This window comes from Salvelinus sp. IW2-2015, linkage group LG25 (assembly GCF_002910315.2).
Source record: "Salvelinus sp. IW2-2015 linkage group LG25, ASM291031v2, whole genome shotgun sequence".
NCBI lineage: Eukaryota > Metazoa > Chordata > Actinopteri > Salmoniformes > Salmonidae > Salvelinus > Salvelinus sp. IW2-2015.
The window spans coordinates 11341511-11363416 of record NC_036865.1 but is presented as its reverse complement, the minus strand read 5'-3'; the positions used below and the strand labels follow the sequence as shown (position 1 = coordinate 11363416).

At 43.3% G+C, this 21906-nt stretch overlaps 1 protein-coding gene across 3 annotated transcripts in view; it reads left to right on the top strand.

The window, feature by feature from the left end:
- Window positions 1-21906, top strand: part of LOC111951873 (PDZ domain-containing protein 8) — a 74077-nt gene that overhangs the window by 45408 nt on the left and 6763 nt on the right. For 2 of the 3 annotated variants that reach the window (XR_011474070.1, XM_070434905.1), the window contains exon 4: window positions 9316-9393. The exons of the other annotated variant lie outside the window; for it this stretch is intronic. Coding sequence is in view for 1 of the 2 variants with exons in the window: in XM_070434905.1 (XP_070291006.1) it covers window positions 9316-9393 (78 nt within the window). In the remaining variant the exon portion in view is untranslated. The remainder of the gene's footprint in view (window positions 1-9315; window positions 9394-21906) is intronic. 3 annotated transcript variants of the gene reach the window in all.

The following is a 21906-nucleotide window of genomic DNA, read 5'->3' as shown; positions in this document are numbered from 1 at the left end:
GGAGGGTCATGTCAGGATGAGCCTGCAGGAAGGGTACTACATGAGGGAGGAGGATGTCTTCCCTGTAACGCATAGCGTTGAGATTGCCTGCAATGACAACAAGCTCAGTCCGATGATGCTGGGACACACTACCCCAGACCATGACGTACCCTCCACCTCCAAATCGATCCCGCTCCAGAGTACAGGCCTCTGTGGAACACTCATTCCTTCGATGATAAACGCAAATCCGACCATCACCCCTGGTGAGACACAACCTCGACTCGTCAGTGAAGAGCACTTTTTGCCAGTCCTGTTTGGTACAGCGACTGGGTTTGTGTTCATAGGCAACGTTGTTGCCGGTGATGTCTGGTGAGGACCTGCCTTACAACAGGCCAACAAGCCCTCAGTCCAGCCTCTCTCAACCTATTGCGGACAGTCTGAACACTGATGGAGGGATTGTGCGTTCCTGGTGTAACTCGAGCAGTTGTTGCCATCCTGTACCTGTCCCGCAGGTGTGATGTTCGGATGTACGTGGTCTGCCACTGCAAGGACGATCAGCTGTCCGTCCTGTCTCCCTGTAGCACTGTCTTAGGCGTCTCACAGTACGGACATTGCAATTTGCCCTGGCCACATCTGCAGTCCTCATGCCTCCTTGCAGCATGCCTAAGGCACGTTCACGCAGATGAGCAGTGACCTGTGGCATCTTTCTTTTGGTATTTTTCAGAGTCAGTAGAAAGGCCTCTTTAGTGTCCTAAGTTTTCATAACTGTGACCTTAATTGTCTACCGTCTGTAAGCTGTTAGTGTCTTAACGACCGTTCCACTGTTGCATGTTGTGTGCATTAATTGTTTATGGTTCTTTGAACAAGCATGGGAAACAGTGTTTTAAACCCTTTACAATGAAGATCTGTGAAGTTATTCAAATTTTTACTAATTATCTTTGAAAGACAGTGTCCTGAAAAAGGGACATTTGTGTGTGTGTGTAATCTACTGCTCAATAAAAATAAACTATTTCGACCAACAGCCTATCGACCTAATAATTGGGGTCAACTCTAGTAGCCACGTAGTCATGGGTGAACAAGGAGTACAGGAGAAGCTGAGTACGCACCCCTGTAGCGTCCCCATGTTGAGGATCAGCGTGGCAGAGTGTTGTTGCCTACCTTCACCACCTGGGGTCGGCCCGTCAGGAAGTCTAGGACCCAGTTGAACAGGGAGGGGTTCAGACTCGGACCCATTCAGAGAGCGAATACCTGTGGCTATCCCGAGGTTCATGGTGGCTCAGTGGCTGGATATAGGAGCAATCTCTGAGTATATTCACTGTCTTCAGCAGACTGAGCTTCTCCTCTAGTGAGTCTGTCTGTACACAGTCAGCAGTAGTGCTGTGCACACCGCCTGTTCAGAGGAGCTCCCCACAGATTGATGTGTCAGAAGCAGGACTAGACTACAGGTGCACACTGGGCATCCCTCAACGCTGTGACCTAGAGAGCTTACTTCTTTTTATTTATTTGATCTTTTTCTTTCTCTCTTTCTGTGTTTTCGGTCCCTCCCACTGTCCTGTCTTTTCACTAATTATTAAAGCGAGATCCCCTAATTTTTCACTGTAAGACCTGCCATTTTTGTACATCATGTATTGTCAAAGGATCCTCTCATTTTGCCAATTCACCTGGAACAACTTCCCCAGTTCATCTCTGCAGTCTGGCCTTCAGCATCTCACCAGCGCTGGTATGTAGAGATAGAAGGGGCACTTCCTGTGCCCATTGGGGTGATCAGAGATGCTCTGACGCAGCTCTCCACTCGCCTCTGTTTGATGTTCCATTTCAGTGTTTGTGTGTCTTTAATCCACACTGTGCCTGGCTCTCCCTGACGGCTGATGAAAGGCTGTCCATAGACTCCTCTTTTTCGTGTGCGCACGCTCTCTCTCTCGCTCTCTCTTCCACCTCACCTGCCCCTGCTCATTCTGCCCTGCGAAGATGAGGCTCATTCAGGCCCATGGGCTGATGGGCTCCAGACAACCCTAAACTCCACCATACCGGTGTGGTATACACAGTGCACTGACTGGCTCCCTTATTGTGTGACAGAGCTATAAAGCTCCTGTCTCGAGGGAAATGTTTGATATACATGGCGAGGATGTAAAAAAAGTACATGATTTCAGGTATTTTAAATTCTTTCATCTTGTAGGTGTAGCCATTCAATTCCCTGATGTATCTTCCTTTCAGTGATAATATACACTGTGGCCAGTTTATTAGGTGTACCCGTCTAATACCGGGTCGGACCGCCTTTTGCCTCCAGAACCTTCTTAATTCTTGAGGTCATGGAAACGTTGCTCAGTTGGTATCAAGGGACCTAACGTGTGCCAGGAAAACATTCCCCACACCATTACACCACCACCGCCATCGTGTGGTTACGCTAAATCCTGACTGCCATCAGCATGACGCAACAGGAACTGGGATTCGTCGGACCAGCCAATGTTTTTCCACTCCTCAATTGTCCAGTGTTGGTGATCACGTGCCCACTGGAGCTGCTTGTTCTTGTTAGCTGATAGGAGTAGAACCCGGTGTGGTCGTCTGCTGCAATAACCCATCCATGACAAGGTCCGACGAGTTGTGGGTTCAGAAATGCCGTTCTGTCCTGTGCCGTTATTTGCCTGTTTATGGCCTGCCTGTTAGCTTGTACAATTCTTTCCATTCTCTTTCGACCTTTCATCAACGAGCTGTTTTCGCCCACAGGACTGCCGCTGACTGGACTTTTTTAGTTTGTCGCACTATTCACGGTAAACCCTAGAGACACTGTCATTTGTGAAAATCCCAGGAGGCCGGACGTTTCTGAGGTACTGGGACCGGTGCGCCTGGCACAGACGATCATACCACGCTCAAAGTAGTTTAGGTCACTCGTTTTGCCCATTCTAACGTTCAATCAAACCGTAGCTTTGATGCCTGTCTGCACACTACCAGTCAAAAGTTTTAGAACACCTACTCATTCAAGGGTTTCAACAAATCAAAATATATTTTATATTTGAGATTCTTCAAATAGCCACCCTTTGCCTTGATGACAGCTTTGCACACTCTTGGCATTCTCTCAATCAGCTGAACCTGGAATGCTTTTCCAACAGTCTTGAAAGAGTTCCCACATATGCTGAGCACGTGTTGGCTGCTTTTCCTTTCCTTTTTCCTTGTTGGCTGCTTTTCCTTCTGCGGTCCGACTCATCCCAAACCATCTCAATTTGGTTGAGTTCGGGGGAGTGTGGAGGCCAGGTCATCTGATGCATCACTCCATCTTGGTAAAATAGCCCGTACACAGCCTGGAGGTGTGTTGGGTCATTGTCCTGTTGAAAAACAAATAATAATCCCACTAAGCCCAAACCAGATGGGATGGCGTATTGCTGCAGAATGCTGTGGTAGCCATACTGGTTAAGTGTGCCTTGAATTCTAAATAAATCGCTGACATTGTCACCAGCAAAGCACCCCCACACAGTGACACCTCCACCTCCATGTTTTACGGTGGGAAATACACGTGTACATCCTCCGTTCACCCACATCGTGTCTCACAAAGACACGGCGGTTGGATCTAAAAATCGCAGATTTGGACTCCAGACCAAAGGACAAATTTCCACCAGTCTAATGTCCATTGCCTGTGTCTCTTGGCCCTAGCAAGTCTCTTCTTATTGGTGTCCTTTAGTAGTGGTTTCTTTGCAGCAATTCGACCATGAAGGCCTGATTCACACGTTCTCCTCTGAACAGTTGATGTTGAGATGTATCTGTTACTTGAACTCTGAAGCGTTTATTTGGGCTGCAATTTCTGAGGCTGGTAACTCTATTGAACTAATCCTCTGCAGCAGAGGTAACTGGGTGTTCCTTTCTTGTGGTGGTCCTCATGAGAGCCAGTTTCATCATAGCGCTTGATGGTTTTTGCAACTTCATCAATAAGTGCATCGATGACGTCGTCCCCACAGTGATCGTACATACCCCAATCAGAAGCCATAGATTACAGGCAGCATTCGCACTAAGATACAGGCTAGAGCTGCCGCTTTCAAGGTGCGGGACTCTAACCCGGAAGCTTATAAGAAATCCCGCTATGCCCTCCGAAGAACCATCAGACAGGCAAAGCATCAATACAGGACTAAGATTGAGTCATACTACACCGGCTCTGACGCTCGTCGGATGTGGCAGGGCTTGCAAACCATTACAAACTACAAAGGGAAACACAGCTGAGAGCTGCCCAGGTGCCCAGGCTCACATCAACACCATCATCCCAGAAACCCTAGACCCGCTCCAATTTGCATACCGCCCCAACAGATGATATCATCTTTATTGCACTCCACACTGCCCTTTCCCACCTGGACAAAAGGAACACCTATGTGAGAATGCTTTTCATTGACTACAGCTTAGCGTTCAACTCCATAGTGCCCTCTAAGCTCATCAATAAGCTAAGGACCCTGGGACTAAACACCTTCCTTTGCAACTGGATCCTGGACTTCCTGCCAGGCCGCCCCCAGGTGGTAAGGGTAGGTAACAACACATCCGCTACGCTGATCCTCAACACAAGGGCCCCTCATGGGTGCGTGCTCAGCCCCCTCCTGTACTCCCTGTTCACTCATGACTGCATGGCCAGGAACGACTCCAACACTGTCATTAAATACCATCACCACAGTGGTAGGCCTGATCACCGACAACAACGAGACAGCCTATAGGGGGGAGGTCAGAGACCTGGCCGTGTGGTGCCAGGACAACAACCTCTCCCTCAATGTGATCAAGACAAAGGAGATGATTGTGGACTACAGGAAACAGAGGGCCGAGCACGCCCCTATTCTCATCGATGGGGCTCCAGTAGAGCAGGTTGAGAGCTTCAATTTCCTAGATGTCCACATCACCAACAAACTAACATGGTCTAAGCACACCAAGACAGTAGTGAAGCGGGCACAACATAACCTATTCCCCCTCCGGAGACTGAAAAGATTTGGCATGTGTCCTCAGATCCTCAAAAGGTTCTACAGCTGCACCATCGAGAGCATCCTGACTGGTTGCATCACTGCCTGGTATGGCAACTGCTCGGCCTCCGACCGCAAGGTCCTACAGAGGGTAGTGCGTACGGCCCAGTACATCACTGGGGCCAAGCTTCCTGCCATCCAGGGCCTCTATATCAGTCAGAGGAAGGCACTTAAAATTGTCAAAGACTCCAGCCACCCTAGTCATACTGTTTTCTCTGCTAACGCACGTCAGGCGGTACCGGAGCGCCAAGTCTAGGTTCAGAAGGCTTCTAAACAGCTTCTACCCCCAAGCCCTAAGACTCCTGAGCATCTAGTCAATTGGTTACCCAACTATTTCATTGCCCCCCCCCCCCCCCCCCTCTCCACACCACCGCCACTCTGTTGTCATCTATGCATAGTCACTTAAATAACTCTGCCTACATGTACATACTTCCTCAACTAACCGGTGCCCCCGCACATTGACTCTGTACCGGCACCCCCCTGTATATGTTATTTTTTTTACTGCTGCTCTTTAATACCTTGTTACTTTTATTCTCATCCGTATTTTTTTTTTTTTACTGCACTGTTAGGGGCTCGTAAGTAAGCATTTCACTGTAAGGTCTACACCTGTTGTTTTCGGCACATGTGACTAATCAAATTTGATTTGATTTGAAGAAACTTTCAAAGTTCTTGAAATGTTCCGGGTTTACTGACCTTCATGTCTTAAAGTATTGATGGACTGTCGTTTACTTATTTGACGTATTCTTGCCATAATATGAATTTTTACCAAATAGTGCTATCTTCTATCACAAATGAACTTTTAAGAAGGCACACATGTTAATTGAAATGCATTCCAGGTGACAACCTCAAGAAGCTGGTTGAGAGAATGCGAAAAGTGTGCAAAGCTGTCATCAAGGCAAAGGGTGGCTACTTTGAAGAATCTAAACCATGAAATATATTTTGATTTGTTTAACTTTTTTTTTTTCCTACATGATTCTACATTGGGTTATTTCATAGTTTTGATGTCTTCACTATTATTCTACAATGTATAAAATAGTAAAAATAAAGAACCCTTGAATGAGTAACTTTTGACTGGTTACTTTTAGCATGCCACGGCCATTTGACTCACTCTCTGTAGGAGCGAACCATTTTTGTGAACGTGGTCGTGTAACAAAAAACCTGACCACTGAGTGTAGGTAACCTTTCAGTGGACAAAATGCCTTTTGACACATACTAATGATTAGGAAATGCATGTGGAAAACATATTGACATGATTCAATGCTCTCAAAAGCTGGTAAAATACTTTGTTTCTCAACCCAGTGGGGTTGATGATCTAGCCATTTTGGAGACTGCTGTCACCTCAATCTATTTACATAGCAAACAAATTGGCTGCCACAGTGTGTGACAGTTATCAACCCCTTCCTCCTACTGTAGGTGTGGCCAATTTTTTTTTAAATGGCCCACTCTAATCCGCTTTACAGCTGTGTGTCTGCAAGGTGGTAACATATTAAAGAAACGGGCACCAGATCTCGTCGGCTGGTTGTTATCATTACATTTACAATCAATTCACATCGGAAGGGGGCTTGCAGCAGTGAAGGCGGAATTGACGGGTGATAGTGTGCATGACAAACCTTGCCCCAACCGCATTACTGACTTCCTGTCAATTGTGCTCAGAATGCCTTTATCTGATGTCTTGGACAGCGTTGCTCATTAGAGCGCAAATGACCTTACGTTATTTGCTGCTGTATGTCAGAATTGTCCCAGGATGTTTTATTAGTTCTGGTATAATGATATTTGTTGTTGGAATTGGCTTTGGTTTACGGCTCTATTTTAACAAACCTTACGCAATAGTAAATCTAAGTGTAGGCGGTTGCACTATAGGTTCATGGGTGTCAGAAATCACAATTGTTGGCGCACTTGTTGGCGTTGGCGCGAAAGGGCTGGGTTTTGATGAATTAACAAGCTGTGATTGTGTCGAGGCTTGGCCCCTCACTGGCCAATCAGAACGTGCTCCATGGCGAAATATGTGGTTGCTTCAGGTTGTGTATTTATGGTATTTTATGTATTGCCTTGGAATCAACTTCAATTCCAATGTTAGTCTAAAATAGTTTCTTAAATGACTTACAGAAATGAAATAACAAAAGGTAGACCTATCCCATCTTTGCTAAATAGGTTAACTTGATCCAATTTTCAGTAATTGCATGGCTTCAATGGCATTCACACTGATATAGGGGCTAGGCCCAATCTAAATTGCATTTTGGCATGGACATGCCAAGCATTGTCAATAAGCAAGATTCAATTAATTATTGATGAGGCCTAAAAAGAAAATGTATAATCAAAACGAAACAACTTGTTTTAAATAGTCTGTCACACTTCAAGGCACCATTTTCCCTGTGGGCATGTAATATTCAATCAACGCAGACTATGGAGGGTTTGACGCACATCCAAAACGAGACCTGCATAGCTAAAATAATGTGGTCCTGCCTACAATGCATAGATGAAAAGGGAACGTCAGCTCAGTTTTACTCCTCTCAAACTTGATATTTTAATAAAGCTTTGGTGATTTAAGATTTGTTTCCAAGTGGTCACAGAAGCCAAACCCTTTATCGACAGTCTTGACTACTTTGCAATTGCATTGGGCAGGCAAAAAATGCCTTAATTGAGAGGAGGGGAGGCTATGCTTGGTTTTTAATCAAATAAAACTAAAACAACAGGGGTACCGCTAAAACCAGCTTTTGGTTGGTTTCAAATATCCCTGTCGGCACTGCATGAAATTATCACTTTGGATAATGGCGGCTGAGGGTTTGGCTGCCGTTTTACGTGATCCTAACCAACTGTGCTATTTTGTTAGTTTTTTTAGCATAGTTTGTAACTTATTTTTTACATGAAGTTGCTGCTACCTTCGCTGTTGCAACACAGCATTCCTAACCTAGCCCACAATGTCTGCTGTGTAGCTCGAGCAGTCAGCAAGTCGAGAAGTCATTTGAAAGAGTAAAAAAAATTCAGCGAGACAACTCAAAGGCGAACTCCATTAAAGCCAAGATAATGGAATTCATTGCCCTTGACAATCAACCGTTCTGTCGTGGGTGATGTTGGCTTTCGCCGACTGGTTGAGCACCGGTACACACTACCAATTGTGCAATTTTTCAGATGTTGCCCTACCGGAGTTACACAGTAATGGCGTCACTGCTATTCGCTTGGGTGCTCAGAGCGTTGGGCCAGTAACCGAAAGTTTTCTAGATCGAATCCCCAAGCTGACAAAGTAAAAATCTGTCATTCTGCACCTGAACAAGGCAGTTAACCCACTTTTCCTAGGCAGTCGTTGTAAATAAGAAATTGTTCTTAACTGACATGCCTAGTTAAATAAAAAAATAAAAGTAAAATAGCTTCCCGACATACATACTATGGAAAGCCGTTTAGGTCTTTGTGTGTCAAAAAAGATGCAGTAGCACTGTCAAAGCTGTACAAGAAAGTCTGCAAACAAATACCGGCACGAACGATGTGTTTACAATACCGCGTTGGTAATAAAGCATAATTTGTTCGACCGCAACTTCTGGGGGTAGCTAGCTTTAGCTTGGTACCTAGCTAGCACCAATACAACCAGCCTGAAAACAATGACCAGTAGAAACTGCAGTCATTTTCATTATGCTTAGCAATGATTTAGGAATCCTTAAGTAAGTATTAGCTAGGTTGCCACTTGTTGTTCGCCTATAGAATTAAACTTCAGTATATGAAAATTCATAGCTAGCCAGCTACTTAACCCTGTTGCCCAAAGCGAATGTTATAAGCAGCCAGCTAGCTTCTTCTGGCTAGTGAGGCTCGACCGGACCAGGTTATGTGTTAGGAAGCTAGGCACAATAAGGATTAGGAACAATAGTGGATTTTGAGGTTTGCTTTCAAACTAAAAGTATGTCATTGATAGTGATGCAAATGAATACAAAGAGTAGAATTATGCCATACTTTTATATTGAAGACTAACCGCAAAGTCCACTATTGTGGCTAATCCTTATTGTGGCTAGCTTCACATTGATGGGTCTGACAACCATTAATCAAATAAGAACTGTCATATAAATTAGGGTTATTTTCGATGACGACACCTAGCTATATAGTTAGCTAGCTAATGATAGCTACTGAAACAGATTGTTGTTTTGCTGTTTTTGGGGAAGAACAATATTTGCATCCTTGAGCTAGCTAGCTTTTTTTATGACCAGCGCTGTAGGTGCCCGAGACAACTTTACCAGCATCATAGCATACGTATCGAGGAATTGTTGTGACATATGAAATACAAGTGATAGTGTAATCAATGAACGCGTAAAATTGTGACGTGCAGTCATTTTCAGGTCCTGATTAGTCAACTATCTTTTTTGACATGCAGAGACCCAAACGGCGTTCCATAGAAATCCTGGTTGAGAATGAAACGACTGAACAAATGAACAACCAAACAGCACAGCAAGTAAGTGAAAGAAATAGGTTTTGATTATGTTTTACTGGTAATGGGAACATACGTAAATGCCAACAAAACAACTTTTTAGTGTATGTTTGTGTGTGTAACCTTTATTTAACTAGGCAAGTCAGTTGAGAACAAATTCTTATTTACAATGACTGCCTACCCCGACCAAACCCGGACGACGCTGGGCCAATTGTGCTCTACACTATGGGACTCCCAATCATGGCCGGATGTGATACAGCCTGGATTCGAACCAGGGACTGTAGTGAAGCCTCTTGCACAGATGTAGTGCCTTAGACCGGTGCATCCAGGTGTGTGTGTGTTAACTATTTAACTGTACTAGAATGCTTTAAAAGGCCGCAAAAATTGTAAATATCGGTTATCGGTATAATTTTTTGGGGCAAGGAAAATATTGGATATAGGTGTCGGCCAAAAATGTAATATCGGTGCATCACTCCCGAAAATAGCTTCTGGACATCAGAAGAGCAATTACTCACTTCGAACCGGAAGAAGATTTTTTATTTAATGAGTCCAACTCGAAGGATATACTGCTTCCCAGAGAGCAGGCCCAAATCCCTGTCATTAGTGTGAAGAAAAGATGGAGATACATGGAGAAGGTCGGGGTGCCTTGTGAGAATTCGTAGCTGTCTATTTAACACCACAAACCAATGCGGGCACTAAGAATGCACTCAACGAGCTGTATAAGTCCATAAGCAAACAAGAAAATACTTATCCAGAAGCGGCGCTCTTAGTGGCCGGGGACTTTAATGCAGGCAAACTTAAATCCTTTTTTACCTCATTTCTACCAGCATTGTCACATGTGCAACCAGAGGGGGGAGAAAAACTCTCGGCCAGCTTTACTCCATACACAGTGATGCATACAAAGCTCTCCCTCACCTTCCATTTGGCAAATCTGACCGTAATTCTATCCTCCTGATTCCTGCTTACAAGCAAAACTAAAGCAGCAAGTACCAGAAACTTGCTCAATAAGGAAGTAATCAGATGATGCTACGCTACAGGACTGTTTTGCTAGCACAGACTGGAATATGTTCCAGGATTCATCCAATGGCATTGAGGAGTATACCACCTCAGTCACCGGCTTCATCAATAAGTGCATCGATGACGTCATCCCCATAGTGACTGTATGTACATATCCCAACCAGAAGCCATGGATTACAGGCAACATCCGAACCGAGCTAAAGGATAGAGCTGCCGCTTTCAAGGGGCAGGGCACTAATCCGGAAGTTTATAAGAAATCCCGTTATGCACTCAGACAAACTATCAAACTGGCAAAGTGTCAATACAGGACTAAGATTGAATCCTACTACATCGGCTCTGATGCTCGTCGGATGTGGCAGGGCTTGCAAACTATTACGGACTACAAATGGAAACCTAGCCGCGAGCTGCCCAGTGACACGAGGCAAGCAACACTGAAGCATGCATGAGAGCACCAGCTATTCCGGACAACTGTGTGATCACGCACTCCGAAGCCGATGTGAGCAAGCCCTTTTAACTTCTTGACGCACGGATCCCTTTAGCGGGATCATTTTCGTAAACAACCGCTGAATTGCAGAGCGCCAAATTAAAAAATAATATTTATAATCATGAAATCACAAGGGAAATATACCAAAACACAGCTTAGCTTGTTGTTAATCCACCTATCGTGTCAGATTGAAAGTATGCTTTACAGCGAAAGCAATCCAAGCATTTGTGAGTTTATCAATCACTAGACAAAACAGTAAGAACAGCTAGCCGCAAATTAGCTTGGTCACGAAAGTCAGAAAAGCAATACAATTAATCGCTTACCTTTTGATCTTCGGATGTTTGCACTCACGAGACTCCCAGTTACACAATAAATGTTATTTTTGTTCGATAAAGATTATTTTTATAACCAAAAACCTCCATTTGGTTTGCGCGTTATGTTCAGAAAACCACATGCTCGTGCCGGTCCTGAAGGGCAGACGAAAATTCCAAAAAGTATCCGTAATGTTCGTAGAAACATGTCAAACGTTTTTTTATAATCAATCCTCAGGTTGTTTTWAACATACATAATCGATMATATTTCAACCGGACGGTAAACTATTCAATACTACAGAGAAAGARAATGTCGAGCTACAACTCTCGGGCGCATGAACTAATCAAAGGACAYCTGACGCGTTWTGATAAATCTCGCTAATTTTTCAAAATAAAAGCTTGAAACTATGTCTAAAGCCTGGTCACAGCCTGAGGAAGCCATTGGAAAAGGAATCTGGTTGATACCCCTTTAAATGGAGGATGGGCAAGCAATGGAACAGGGATTTTTCCAAATAAAAACACGTCCGGGTTGGATTTCCTCAGGTTTTCGCCTGCAAAATCAGTTCTGTTATACTCACAGACAATATTTTGACAGTTTTGGAAACTTTAGAGGTTTCTATCCTAATCTGTCAATTATATGCATATTCTAGCATCTGGGCCTGAGAAATAGTCCGTTTACCTTAGTAATAGTGCCCCCTAGCTGAAAGAGGTTAAACAGGTCAACATTCACAAGGTCGCAGGGCCAGATGGAGTATCAGGACATGTTCTCAGAGCAAGTGTCTTTACTGATATTTTCAACCTCTCCCTGACCAAGTCTGTAATACCTACATGTTTCAAGCAGACCACCATAGACCCTGTGCCCAAGAATGTGAAGGTAACCTGCCTAAATGACTACTGCCCCGTAGCACTCACGTCAATAGCCATGAAGTGCTTTGAAAGGCTGGTCATTGCTCACATCAACACCATCATCCCGGAAACCCTAGACCCACACCAATTCTCATACCGCCTGAAACAGGTCCACAGATGAAGCAATTTCAATCGTGCTCAGCACTGCCCTTTCCCACCTGTACAAAAGGAACACCTATGTGAGAATGCTATTCATTGACTACAGCTCAGCGTTCAACACCATAGTGCCCACAAAGCTCATCACTAAGCTAAGGACCCTGGGACTAAGCACCTCCTTCTGCAACTGGACTTTCTGACGGGCCGCCCTCAGGTGGTAAGGGTAGGTAACATCAAATACGCCACGCTGATCCTCAACACAACAGCCCCTCGGGGTGCGTGCTTAGTTCCCTCCTGTACTCCCTGTTCACCCACGACTTTGTGGCCAAGCATGAATCTAACACTAACATTAAGTTTGTTTTGACGACACAACAGTGGTATGCCTGATCACCGACAACGATGAAACAGCCTATAGGGAGGAGGTCAGAGACCTGGCAGTGTGGTGCCAGGACAACAACCTCTCCCTCAATGTGATCAAGACAAAGGAGCTGTTTGTGGACTACAGGAAAAGGAGGGCCTAACAGGCCCCCATTAATATTGACAGGGCTGTAGTGGAGCAGGTCGAGCGTTTCAAATGCCTAGGTGTCCACATCACCAACAAACTATCATGGTCCAAACACACCAAGACAGTCGTGAAGAGGGCACAACAATACCTTTTCCCCCTCAGGAGTCTAAAAAGATTTGGCATGGGTCCCCAAATCCTCAAAAAGTTATACAGCTGCACCATCGAGAGCATCTTGACCGGTTGCATCACCGCCTAGTATGGCAACTGCTCAGCATCTGACCGTAAGGCGCTACAGAGGGTAGTGCATACAGCCCAGTACATCACTGGGGCTAATCTTCCTGCCATCCAGGACCTATATGCTAGGCGGTGTCAGAGGAAGGCCCAAGAAATGATCAGACTCCATCCACCCTTATCAAAGAATATTCTCTCTGCTACCTCACGGCAAGTGGTACTTGAGCACCAAGTCTAGGTACAAAAGGCTCTTTAACAGCTTCTACCCCCAAGCCATAAGACTCCTGAACAATTAATCAATTGACCACCCAGTCTATTATCTATGCATAGTCACTTTACCCCTACCTACATTTACAAATGACCTCGACTAACCTGTACCTCCGCACATTGACTCGGCACCGGTACCCCCTGTCTATATCCTCGTTATTGTTTTGTAATTTTGTTACTTTTTATTTTATTTTTTGCTTTAGTTTAATTAGTAAATATTTTCTTAACTCTATTTCTTGAACTGCATTGTTTAAGGGCTTTTCACGGTAAGGTCTACCTGTTGTATTCAGCGCATGTGACAAATACGATTTGATTTGATCGTTTGACACTAGTGACGCCTTAACGCCAGCCGAAAATAAAGCCCTTAGGTTCAAAGCAGATGAATCTTAGGCTATACAGTAGATCACACAGGTTGGCAAACTGCTCAGATGAACTGAAGGAGACCTTTAGTTTTATGATCGGCTTATATTCCATCTGACAATGTCCATGTTTTGTCTTCTGTTTAACTTTATTCAGTTTGAAATAAATTGAGGGTAATTGTAATTTCTTAGAATTTATTCTGCTGCAGTTCGTATTTCCTCTGTTCAAAACTCTGATAGTACACATGAAGTGTAGTACAAGTACAGCCCCAAAACAGAAGGCTAATGAAATGGCAAATGGAGAGACTGGTGCTGGAGGAGGTGCTGTGGACTGGTTGGCAGGAGATGTTCTAAAACACTGTGGTTAGCCAGACTAATACTGTGGCTGGACCAAACTAATACACTGTGTTGCTGTTTACCTGCGGGCTGCAATCAGCTCCAAAAGCAAGCTGAGGAAATGCAAGGGGTTAATCAGGTAAGTCAGCCCTGAGAAGTTCCAGAGAGCTGAGTGGCACCTGGCGATCCTAGCTGCACGTTGGAGCTCAAAGGACAAAGAAGAAAGAATTAAATACCAACGTGATAAGGAAAATAAAAAAAGTGCGTCATGCCATCCCTCTCTCTCTTTGCTGTTTGAAAGGAAATTGCTGATATGAGAGGTGGTGGTTTTATTTCCATTTTGGAAAACTGTTCAAGCATGATGCTGATGAGAGATAATTCTTTGGGTGTGAAGGACAATGGGCATGCTATAAACGGACCTGAGTGGACTACGTGTGGGTGAAGAACCTACAAGGGAGGCTGTATATGCAAGTGCAAATTAGGAAGGGGGGTTGGACGAGCACCTTTTTTTGTGTTCGCTTCCGTCTCCATAACAACTCCTTTGTCCCCTTGCTTTTGAAGCCGGCCTGCTATCATAAGCCACAGTAGCAACATGAAAATTCAAAGAACCTCTTGATGACAAACACAAGCATAAATTTGACCGGAAGCTTTGTCGAGCTTTGTCAAAGATTAGAAAAAGGAAATAAAATAATTGTTTGCACTTTATATAGGTTATTTCCACCTACTGTAGGTGCTCAAAGTGCTTAACATAGTAAGGGGAGAAACTCAATTCTTCCACCACCAATGTGTAGCAGCTACTTGGGTGATGCACGGCAACCATTTTGTGCCAGAACACTTACCACACATCTGCTGTCATGGTGGAGTGTGGTATATGCCAATCAGAGGGATGATTAGGTGGCTATCATTGAAAGGGGCCAGGTTGGGAAATTGGTCTGGACACCCGGGTTAACACCCCTACTCTTACGATAAGTGCAAAGGGAATTTTTATGACCACAAAGAGTCAGGACATCCGTTAACGTCTCATCTGAAAGACAGCACCCTACGCAGGTCAATGTCCCCTTCACTTCCCTCCAGTCTAAGGAGATTGGGATCTCCTTAGAACAGAGGCAAGCGTGCTGAAACCTATTACCTTGTGGATCACTTGGTGGATTTTCAGATTGTGCTTCTCAGATTGTGCTTCTCATCTGTAACTGTCACTTTATGCTCTCATTTCATATGTTGCTTACCCTCAGCTATTTTTTCTTTGAAGGTGTTGGAATCAGCTAAACCTTGAACATTGCGATATTATATAAATGATAGATCAGAAGCATAGAATATAAGGAGTGAGATCTGTAGAAAGACAGAGTGGCTGTGGAATGTACTGGGTGGAAGGGAGGAGATCAAAGGATTGCTGTTGGGGAAGCAGATGGACATCTGTGGATTAGGCGAAGGAGGGGTTGAGGTCAGCAGGTCAGGTCAGATCCTCTGAATAGAGTAATAAGGGTTTACTAACCTTTTCCTGTGGAACTATAAGATGTATGGATGTGAGTACGAGGAGTGTCTTAAGTGGGATATATATACCTGTGATGGTGAAATGTTTGGCTGTCTGAATACAGCTGTGATGACCCTTTGGGAAGAATAAACTTGGTTAAGCTTCTCTAGTGTCCGTGAGTTATTTACTCTGGAAAAATAAGAACTTAACAAAGGTAATTAATCCTGAATAGGTTGCATCATTTAAAAAAAAAAAACTTTTTTAACCTTTGAATCATTGATATCAGGACCATTCATGCTTTCCTACTTTAATTTCAGTGTTTACCGATATTACAACATTGATTGGTTCAATGAATTCTGATGTTGAAATTGTAAGTGGGCTGGTGGAGATGGGGTAATACTGATTTTGAGTTTTATTGAGTTTTCACAAAAGAGAAAAGGGCAACCATGACAGGCAACAATAATTATGTCGATTACGTGTTTGCTTTCTCCTTCAATTAAAAGTCCAGCTTGCATTGCTTCGTATCCCAAACAGATTATTTATGAAACATCCATTATAATACACAATAATCTATTAAACAGGCAGCCATAATCAGCCATATAAAAACAATCACACACTCTCAATCTCTCACACATTCTATTCTATATAGCAAAAAAACAGCCCAATCCAGCCACACCATATGGAGACCTTTCAAATGGTTGGCGTCAACATGTTTTATTTACTGGTTATTCATTTATGAGCCCTCAAATTTGCAACTGTGATTTCCAAGTGTTTTTCTAAAGGAGCTAATCAACTTGAACAGTGCTCATGTGGACCCCATAGCCAGTGGCCATCCAAGGCTCCTCCGATGGTGCCACTAATTGGACATGGCAGCGAATTGCTGCCTGCCTGCCTCGCAGGGACTTGTACCCTATAACCATACACAAATCGATCTGACATGTGGTATTAGATTAGATTACTGGGCAGCCTAGTGACCGGGAAAAGGATTTGTTTGCCCCAACCAGCATCCGGCAGATGCTCTGCTCACGTGCAACCCCTTGGACCACCCGAGCGGCGCATCGATGAAGCTGGTTTAGCTACGGCTGTGGCACTACTTGGCCTATACACAGTATTATAAGGAAAATTGGAGGCAGTAGGAAAAGAAGGGGCTGGTATCGTTAACATGTTTTGCCTTTTGTCAGAATAGTGAGATCACTGCGAGCATTTGTTTTGGATATTTTGCCTAACCTTTTTCCTCCTAATGTCATGATATTGCTGTGTTATAGTTTAGCATCTAACATGGTGTCTGTCTACACATGGACCTCCATTTAAGGAGTAGGGAGTGCTGCAATTGAACATCTATGTTGCTGCTTATCTAACATTGCTCTGTCATTGAATTGCACATGATTTTGTTAGGCTACATAATAACAAAAATACACAGACACATAGTATCTACAAACTATTGAATACATTTCTCAGTACTGGCCAAGTCAAGAAAATGTCTGACTGTATTCTTACTCAAGCGTAGGATGGGGCTACAGATTATTGTGTATTTAAAGCAGTGATAACTGCTTAATAGTCATATTAACCTTTCATTTGTTCTCCAAGGCAGCACAGATATGAGAGGTTTGTTGAAATAGACAGTAAATTGTGCTATTTACATCTGGGCCATTCACTGTTGCTACACTGCCTGTTTGTTTTCTCTTCAGTGAGAAGGAACCAAGAGCTGTCTGTTCTCTTAGTCAATGTTAACTAGATTACTCCGTCGCTTCAGCTCAGGTTTGAGATAAATCTCCCACATAAAATAATAAAACAATGTAATTTGAGGGTAAAAGGCCCCAAAAAAATTACTTTAAAAAGAAATGTTCCGTAGAAAGGAGTTTTTTTTTTGCCACCCATTGTTTTTCATTAGTTGAATTTCAGGTCTGTTTTTGTTCAACACCATTATTTATATCCGCAGTCTATTCAATTTCTTACAGTGGAGGCTCTTCAGAGGAGGAAGGGGAGGACCATCCTCAGTGAAATTCATAAAAATAAAAAGTGAAACATAAAAAAAGTTATCCTTTTTATAATAATTTAACTATACTAAATATTCATGTCAACAAATAATTGATTAAAACACACTGTAGCACCATGGTGTTGCCGGAGGACAGCTAGTTTCCGTCCTCTGAGTACAATGACTTCAATACAAAACCTATTAGGCTCATGGTTCTCACCCCCTTCCAAATGCTTAATTATGACTTTCGGAGGACGTCCTCAAACCTATCAGAGCTCTTGCAGCATGAACTGATAAGTTGTCCACCCAATCAAAGTATCAGAATGAATCTAGTACTTCAAGCATAAGCTACAGCTAGTTAGCACTGCAGTGTATAAAATGTGGTGAGTAGTTGACTAAGAGAAAGACAATAGTTGAACTGGTTTGAACAAATTCGTTTCTTAAATTATGGAGAAGCAAGAGACAGTTATATTTTGTATTTTGTTCACTTAGCTAGCGAATGCAGCTAGCTCGTTTAGCCTACTCAAACACCCGGCTCAAACAGAGCAGGATGCTATGTTAGCTAGCTGACTGGTTATCCAACACTGGAACTCTTCCAAGTTGAGGTAAGCTTTTGGTTTTATTAATTTATTGTCACTGGGGCCTGCCGGTTTAACTGCTAAACTGATTGCTGACTATACTGCACTGCATGATTGTAGCAGGTTTACTAACGCGTTACTACTAGTAGCTATGTTGACTATGACATTAGCTAACATGGTGACAACAATGTGGCTGCCTGTAGCGGTTAGTGGTTATGATGTGAAGGTTTGGCTTGGAAAGTAGTTTTGCCTGGTCAGACTGCTGATGTGTTGTGCACTGAAGTCCACAAGCGAAGGGAAAAGGTGAGAGTAGGAGAGCGCGTCGTTGCGAGAAGGAATTGTACAACGGCCAGCCAAAATGATCATGCTGTTTGTAAGTGGCTGCTATCAATGTGAACTGTGTTTGCATGTGATCAGGGGTGTATTCATTCAGCCAATTCTGTTGTAAAACGTTTCTTAAATGGAAGCAAATGGCGAAACAGGGAATAACATAACTGAATTTGTAGTAGCCTAACTCTATCTATGTTACATTGAGCTGGTTGAATGTAATATAAATGACCGTCATCAAATATGTTGTAATAGAAATAAGGCCATTATCATATTTTTTTTATCGTCCTCTCATCTTAAACGTCACTGACCACCACTGATTTCTTAATAATCAGAAACTTGTTTACTGACACACAAATTATTTTTATGAATACTTGGATACTAACATCAAGCTGAAAATATATTTTAAGAGGTTATGCTGGTTTCTCTTATGTTAGTTGAATGAAGCATCAGTGAACATTAGTCCGTAACACTGAAGGAGAGCTGTGGGACCGGGACCTCACATGCTTCAAATGAAAGGTTCACCCATTTTGATTGTTGTATTGTTTTTGTGCATCTCTGTGCGATGTTCTATCAATTCCCAGGGTCATTTCATGTGTTCATGTGTATCTGAGCTATTGGTGTTCAAGTAGGCAGAAATCTGTCCGGTAAAGTCTCTCTCACTACACTGGAAGTTAATAAGAATTTGACTTTTAGATCGCAAAAACATCTATCATACATGTCAGATTATTCCTACCTCAAAAAATGTATTATTTAACAGAGGGTCCACCACATTTCTCCTATTTGTCTGCCTCTTCAATCCAGGGTGCATTGCATTGTGCCATTGCGAATCCACTCTGTGGCACATCGATCTGCAGGTTGAAAATGGTGAGATTGTGGACTACTAAATTGATAGTGCGGTTTGTTTAGGTGATTTTTACCACTAACTAGCTACTTCACATGCTGATATTAACTTTGGTATTATTGTGTATAGCTACGTTTCCAGCCGACCCATGGAGCATTGCATTGTGGGTTTTGTAGTCGACTTGAGCTGCAACAGATTTCCACAATGATTTTCACATGTTGATACATACCCACCTTATAACGACAAAATGAAACATTTGTTCACACAACATTGTTCTCACATATTAGTGTTATTTAACACTAAGTTATAGGAATTAGTGGTTTTGGGTGGATTTTTCCTTTTAATGAGCACCTGGGAGAGAGCAGTGGTCTTATTACTAAATTCATTAGGGGTTCTCTATCTTGTCCGCCATGTGTGAGTGTTGTGCACATATCACGTGGGAGGGGAGAGGGCACTATTTGCACTTCACAAAAACTCTGCTCTCGTATGCAAATGATCCAGGGGGTGGAGGAGGAGGCATATTGGACAGCGGCATCGCTCGAGCAACAGGTGTATACACAAGGATACTGTGTTTATCAGCACAATGGCTTCAATGACTGTCCCTCAACACCTACACACACGCTCTGCAGTAAACCATCCATGTACCTCAACCGTTGATGTCACTTGGCATATTTGCTCAAATCTTGGCATCTGCTACATGGGTAATTTGTTTCTCACCGATTGTAGTTTCAGATTGCCTGTCATTACAATTGCAGTGCACAATTTCACGTATTCAAACATTTTGTTCAACGGCAATTGGTTCGCTTAGCAGAGCATACAATTGTGTTTGTGGGTGCATTGTGGTTTTTAGTGTGATGCGTCCTGTAGTGTACATGGGACCCTGTGAACAGTAACTGAACAAATGATGCAGTATGAGTTGTATTAGTCATAAATGGTGTTGACTCACCAAACTTACTACCTTTACAGAAAAATATATGATCACCACTCCGTATAGCTTAGTGCAGGGTGAAAATTTTTCAGAATGAATACTTGAAGTACTGTAACTTAGAGATACAAGCATAGATGTATTCTACCATGTATTTTGCTGCTGCCCCTCGACTTCGTCATCTAACTGCAAAGCTGTCACTGCATTTACATGTCACTCAAGGCAAAATGGTAACATCTTGTACTCCCAGCTCGAGGGGACAGTTATGCTGATGAGTGAATTTTCTTCCTCAGGGAGGTGTGTGGCCTCTTCAGCTAATGACAGATAGGCCATCTGTGGGCCAGGCCTTCTGATCTATAGGGACTGTGTACAGCAGCGGTGTAAATTGATGTGGAGCGGGCACTGCACGCCACGGCCCTGGCGAGAGGCAGCAGCCGTTTACCTGCTTCCTGGCGTTATTGGCCTGGCTAAATCTTATGCAGCTCCCACCGTCTCCTCTGTAATTGCCCTTTAGTCGGCGTTCATCCTTGCAAATCACCCATAATTGCCGCTCAATGACGCCTCTCTGTGAGCGTTTTAGGATGATGTAGCCCCCTCTGTACTTTTGGGGAAAACGGTTGCATTGACACAGGATGTCTCTCTCAGGGTGTTGCTGTAGAACAGTCATAAGAGAGAGTATTCACTCTGCTTTCTTCTTTTGTTTAGTCTTACTAGCTACTCTGTAGTTCTAGTGAGCGCCTTCAAGAGGTGACAGGCCTATCAGATGTGTAGGAAATCTGTTTAAGGCATACAGATGAGCATCAAGCCTAACCCTCCTGCTTGATACCGTGAAACACTCACTACTGGTGCAGTTCCATGAAAACCATTTTTGTTTTAATGCTTTTTAGGTTTGTGTCTGACTGAATGGCTAATGCAGAGATCAGTATTTCTTCAGGATGGATGCTGAAACGCATGAGGGTCCAGCTGATGGTTTTCACTCAATTGAATTTGCTTAGTGACTATAGCAGCGTATAGCAGGCCATTCGATCTGATGTTCAATTGTCTTTTGTCTGTCGCAGCCTTGTGTGTGATTTGCGATTGACATGCATCATAACCAGCGACTGAAGTGGAGTGCAATGCTTTCAGAGGCAGACATCCTCAGATGAAAGCCTCAGGTTTAGATCACACAGCGTTTCCTCTCCTGGCACAAAGAAGATATTAGCCTCAGTAATAGCGGCAGCACCCTTGATATTCACTCCTGCCCAACTACTTGTTGAGTTTGAATTGCTTTATTTATTTGTCTGTAAGTGGTTTCAGACCCTCTTCTGAATCTCACTGGCCTCTTCCATTAGAAAGGGGGAAAAACGTGTTTTCTTTGGCAAGATTGTCCCCCATAGTTTAACTTACCTACATACAATATATGTATTGTTTTCTGCTCAATTATGACAAGACCATGCTGTCAACTCTGATGGAAGACTTTTGACACATATGAAAAATTGGCTTTGTGTAAGAGAGTATATGCCAGCAGCCAAATGGCTAATATCAGAACCCAGAATCAAATATTGCTTGTGCGGGCCAGATATTCACGAGACACTACCAAATGGCTACTCAAAGATACACAGTGTTCTTCATCATTGCACAATGTAGCCTAACATGGCAATAGCTTGACGATTTAAAGGCTCTTGTGCACATTTTGTCTTTACAGCTGCTGTACATCGTTGGGTGAACTTAAAGTGTTTTATTTGCTTTGCAGCCCTCATCATTTCCCCACTAACACCTGTTGGCTTTTAAATGTAATTAGGGCATTCTAGGAAAGGGGTGCAATGTGGCCAGATCCGGTTAAGCCTCGAGGCAGGGACCTGCATTAAATTAATTAGGAAAGTTTCAAATGAAAAAGCAGGTTCCTTGGTCTACAGGATTTAGAGA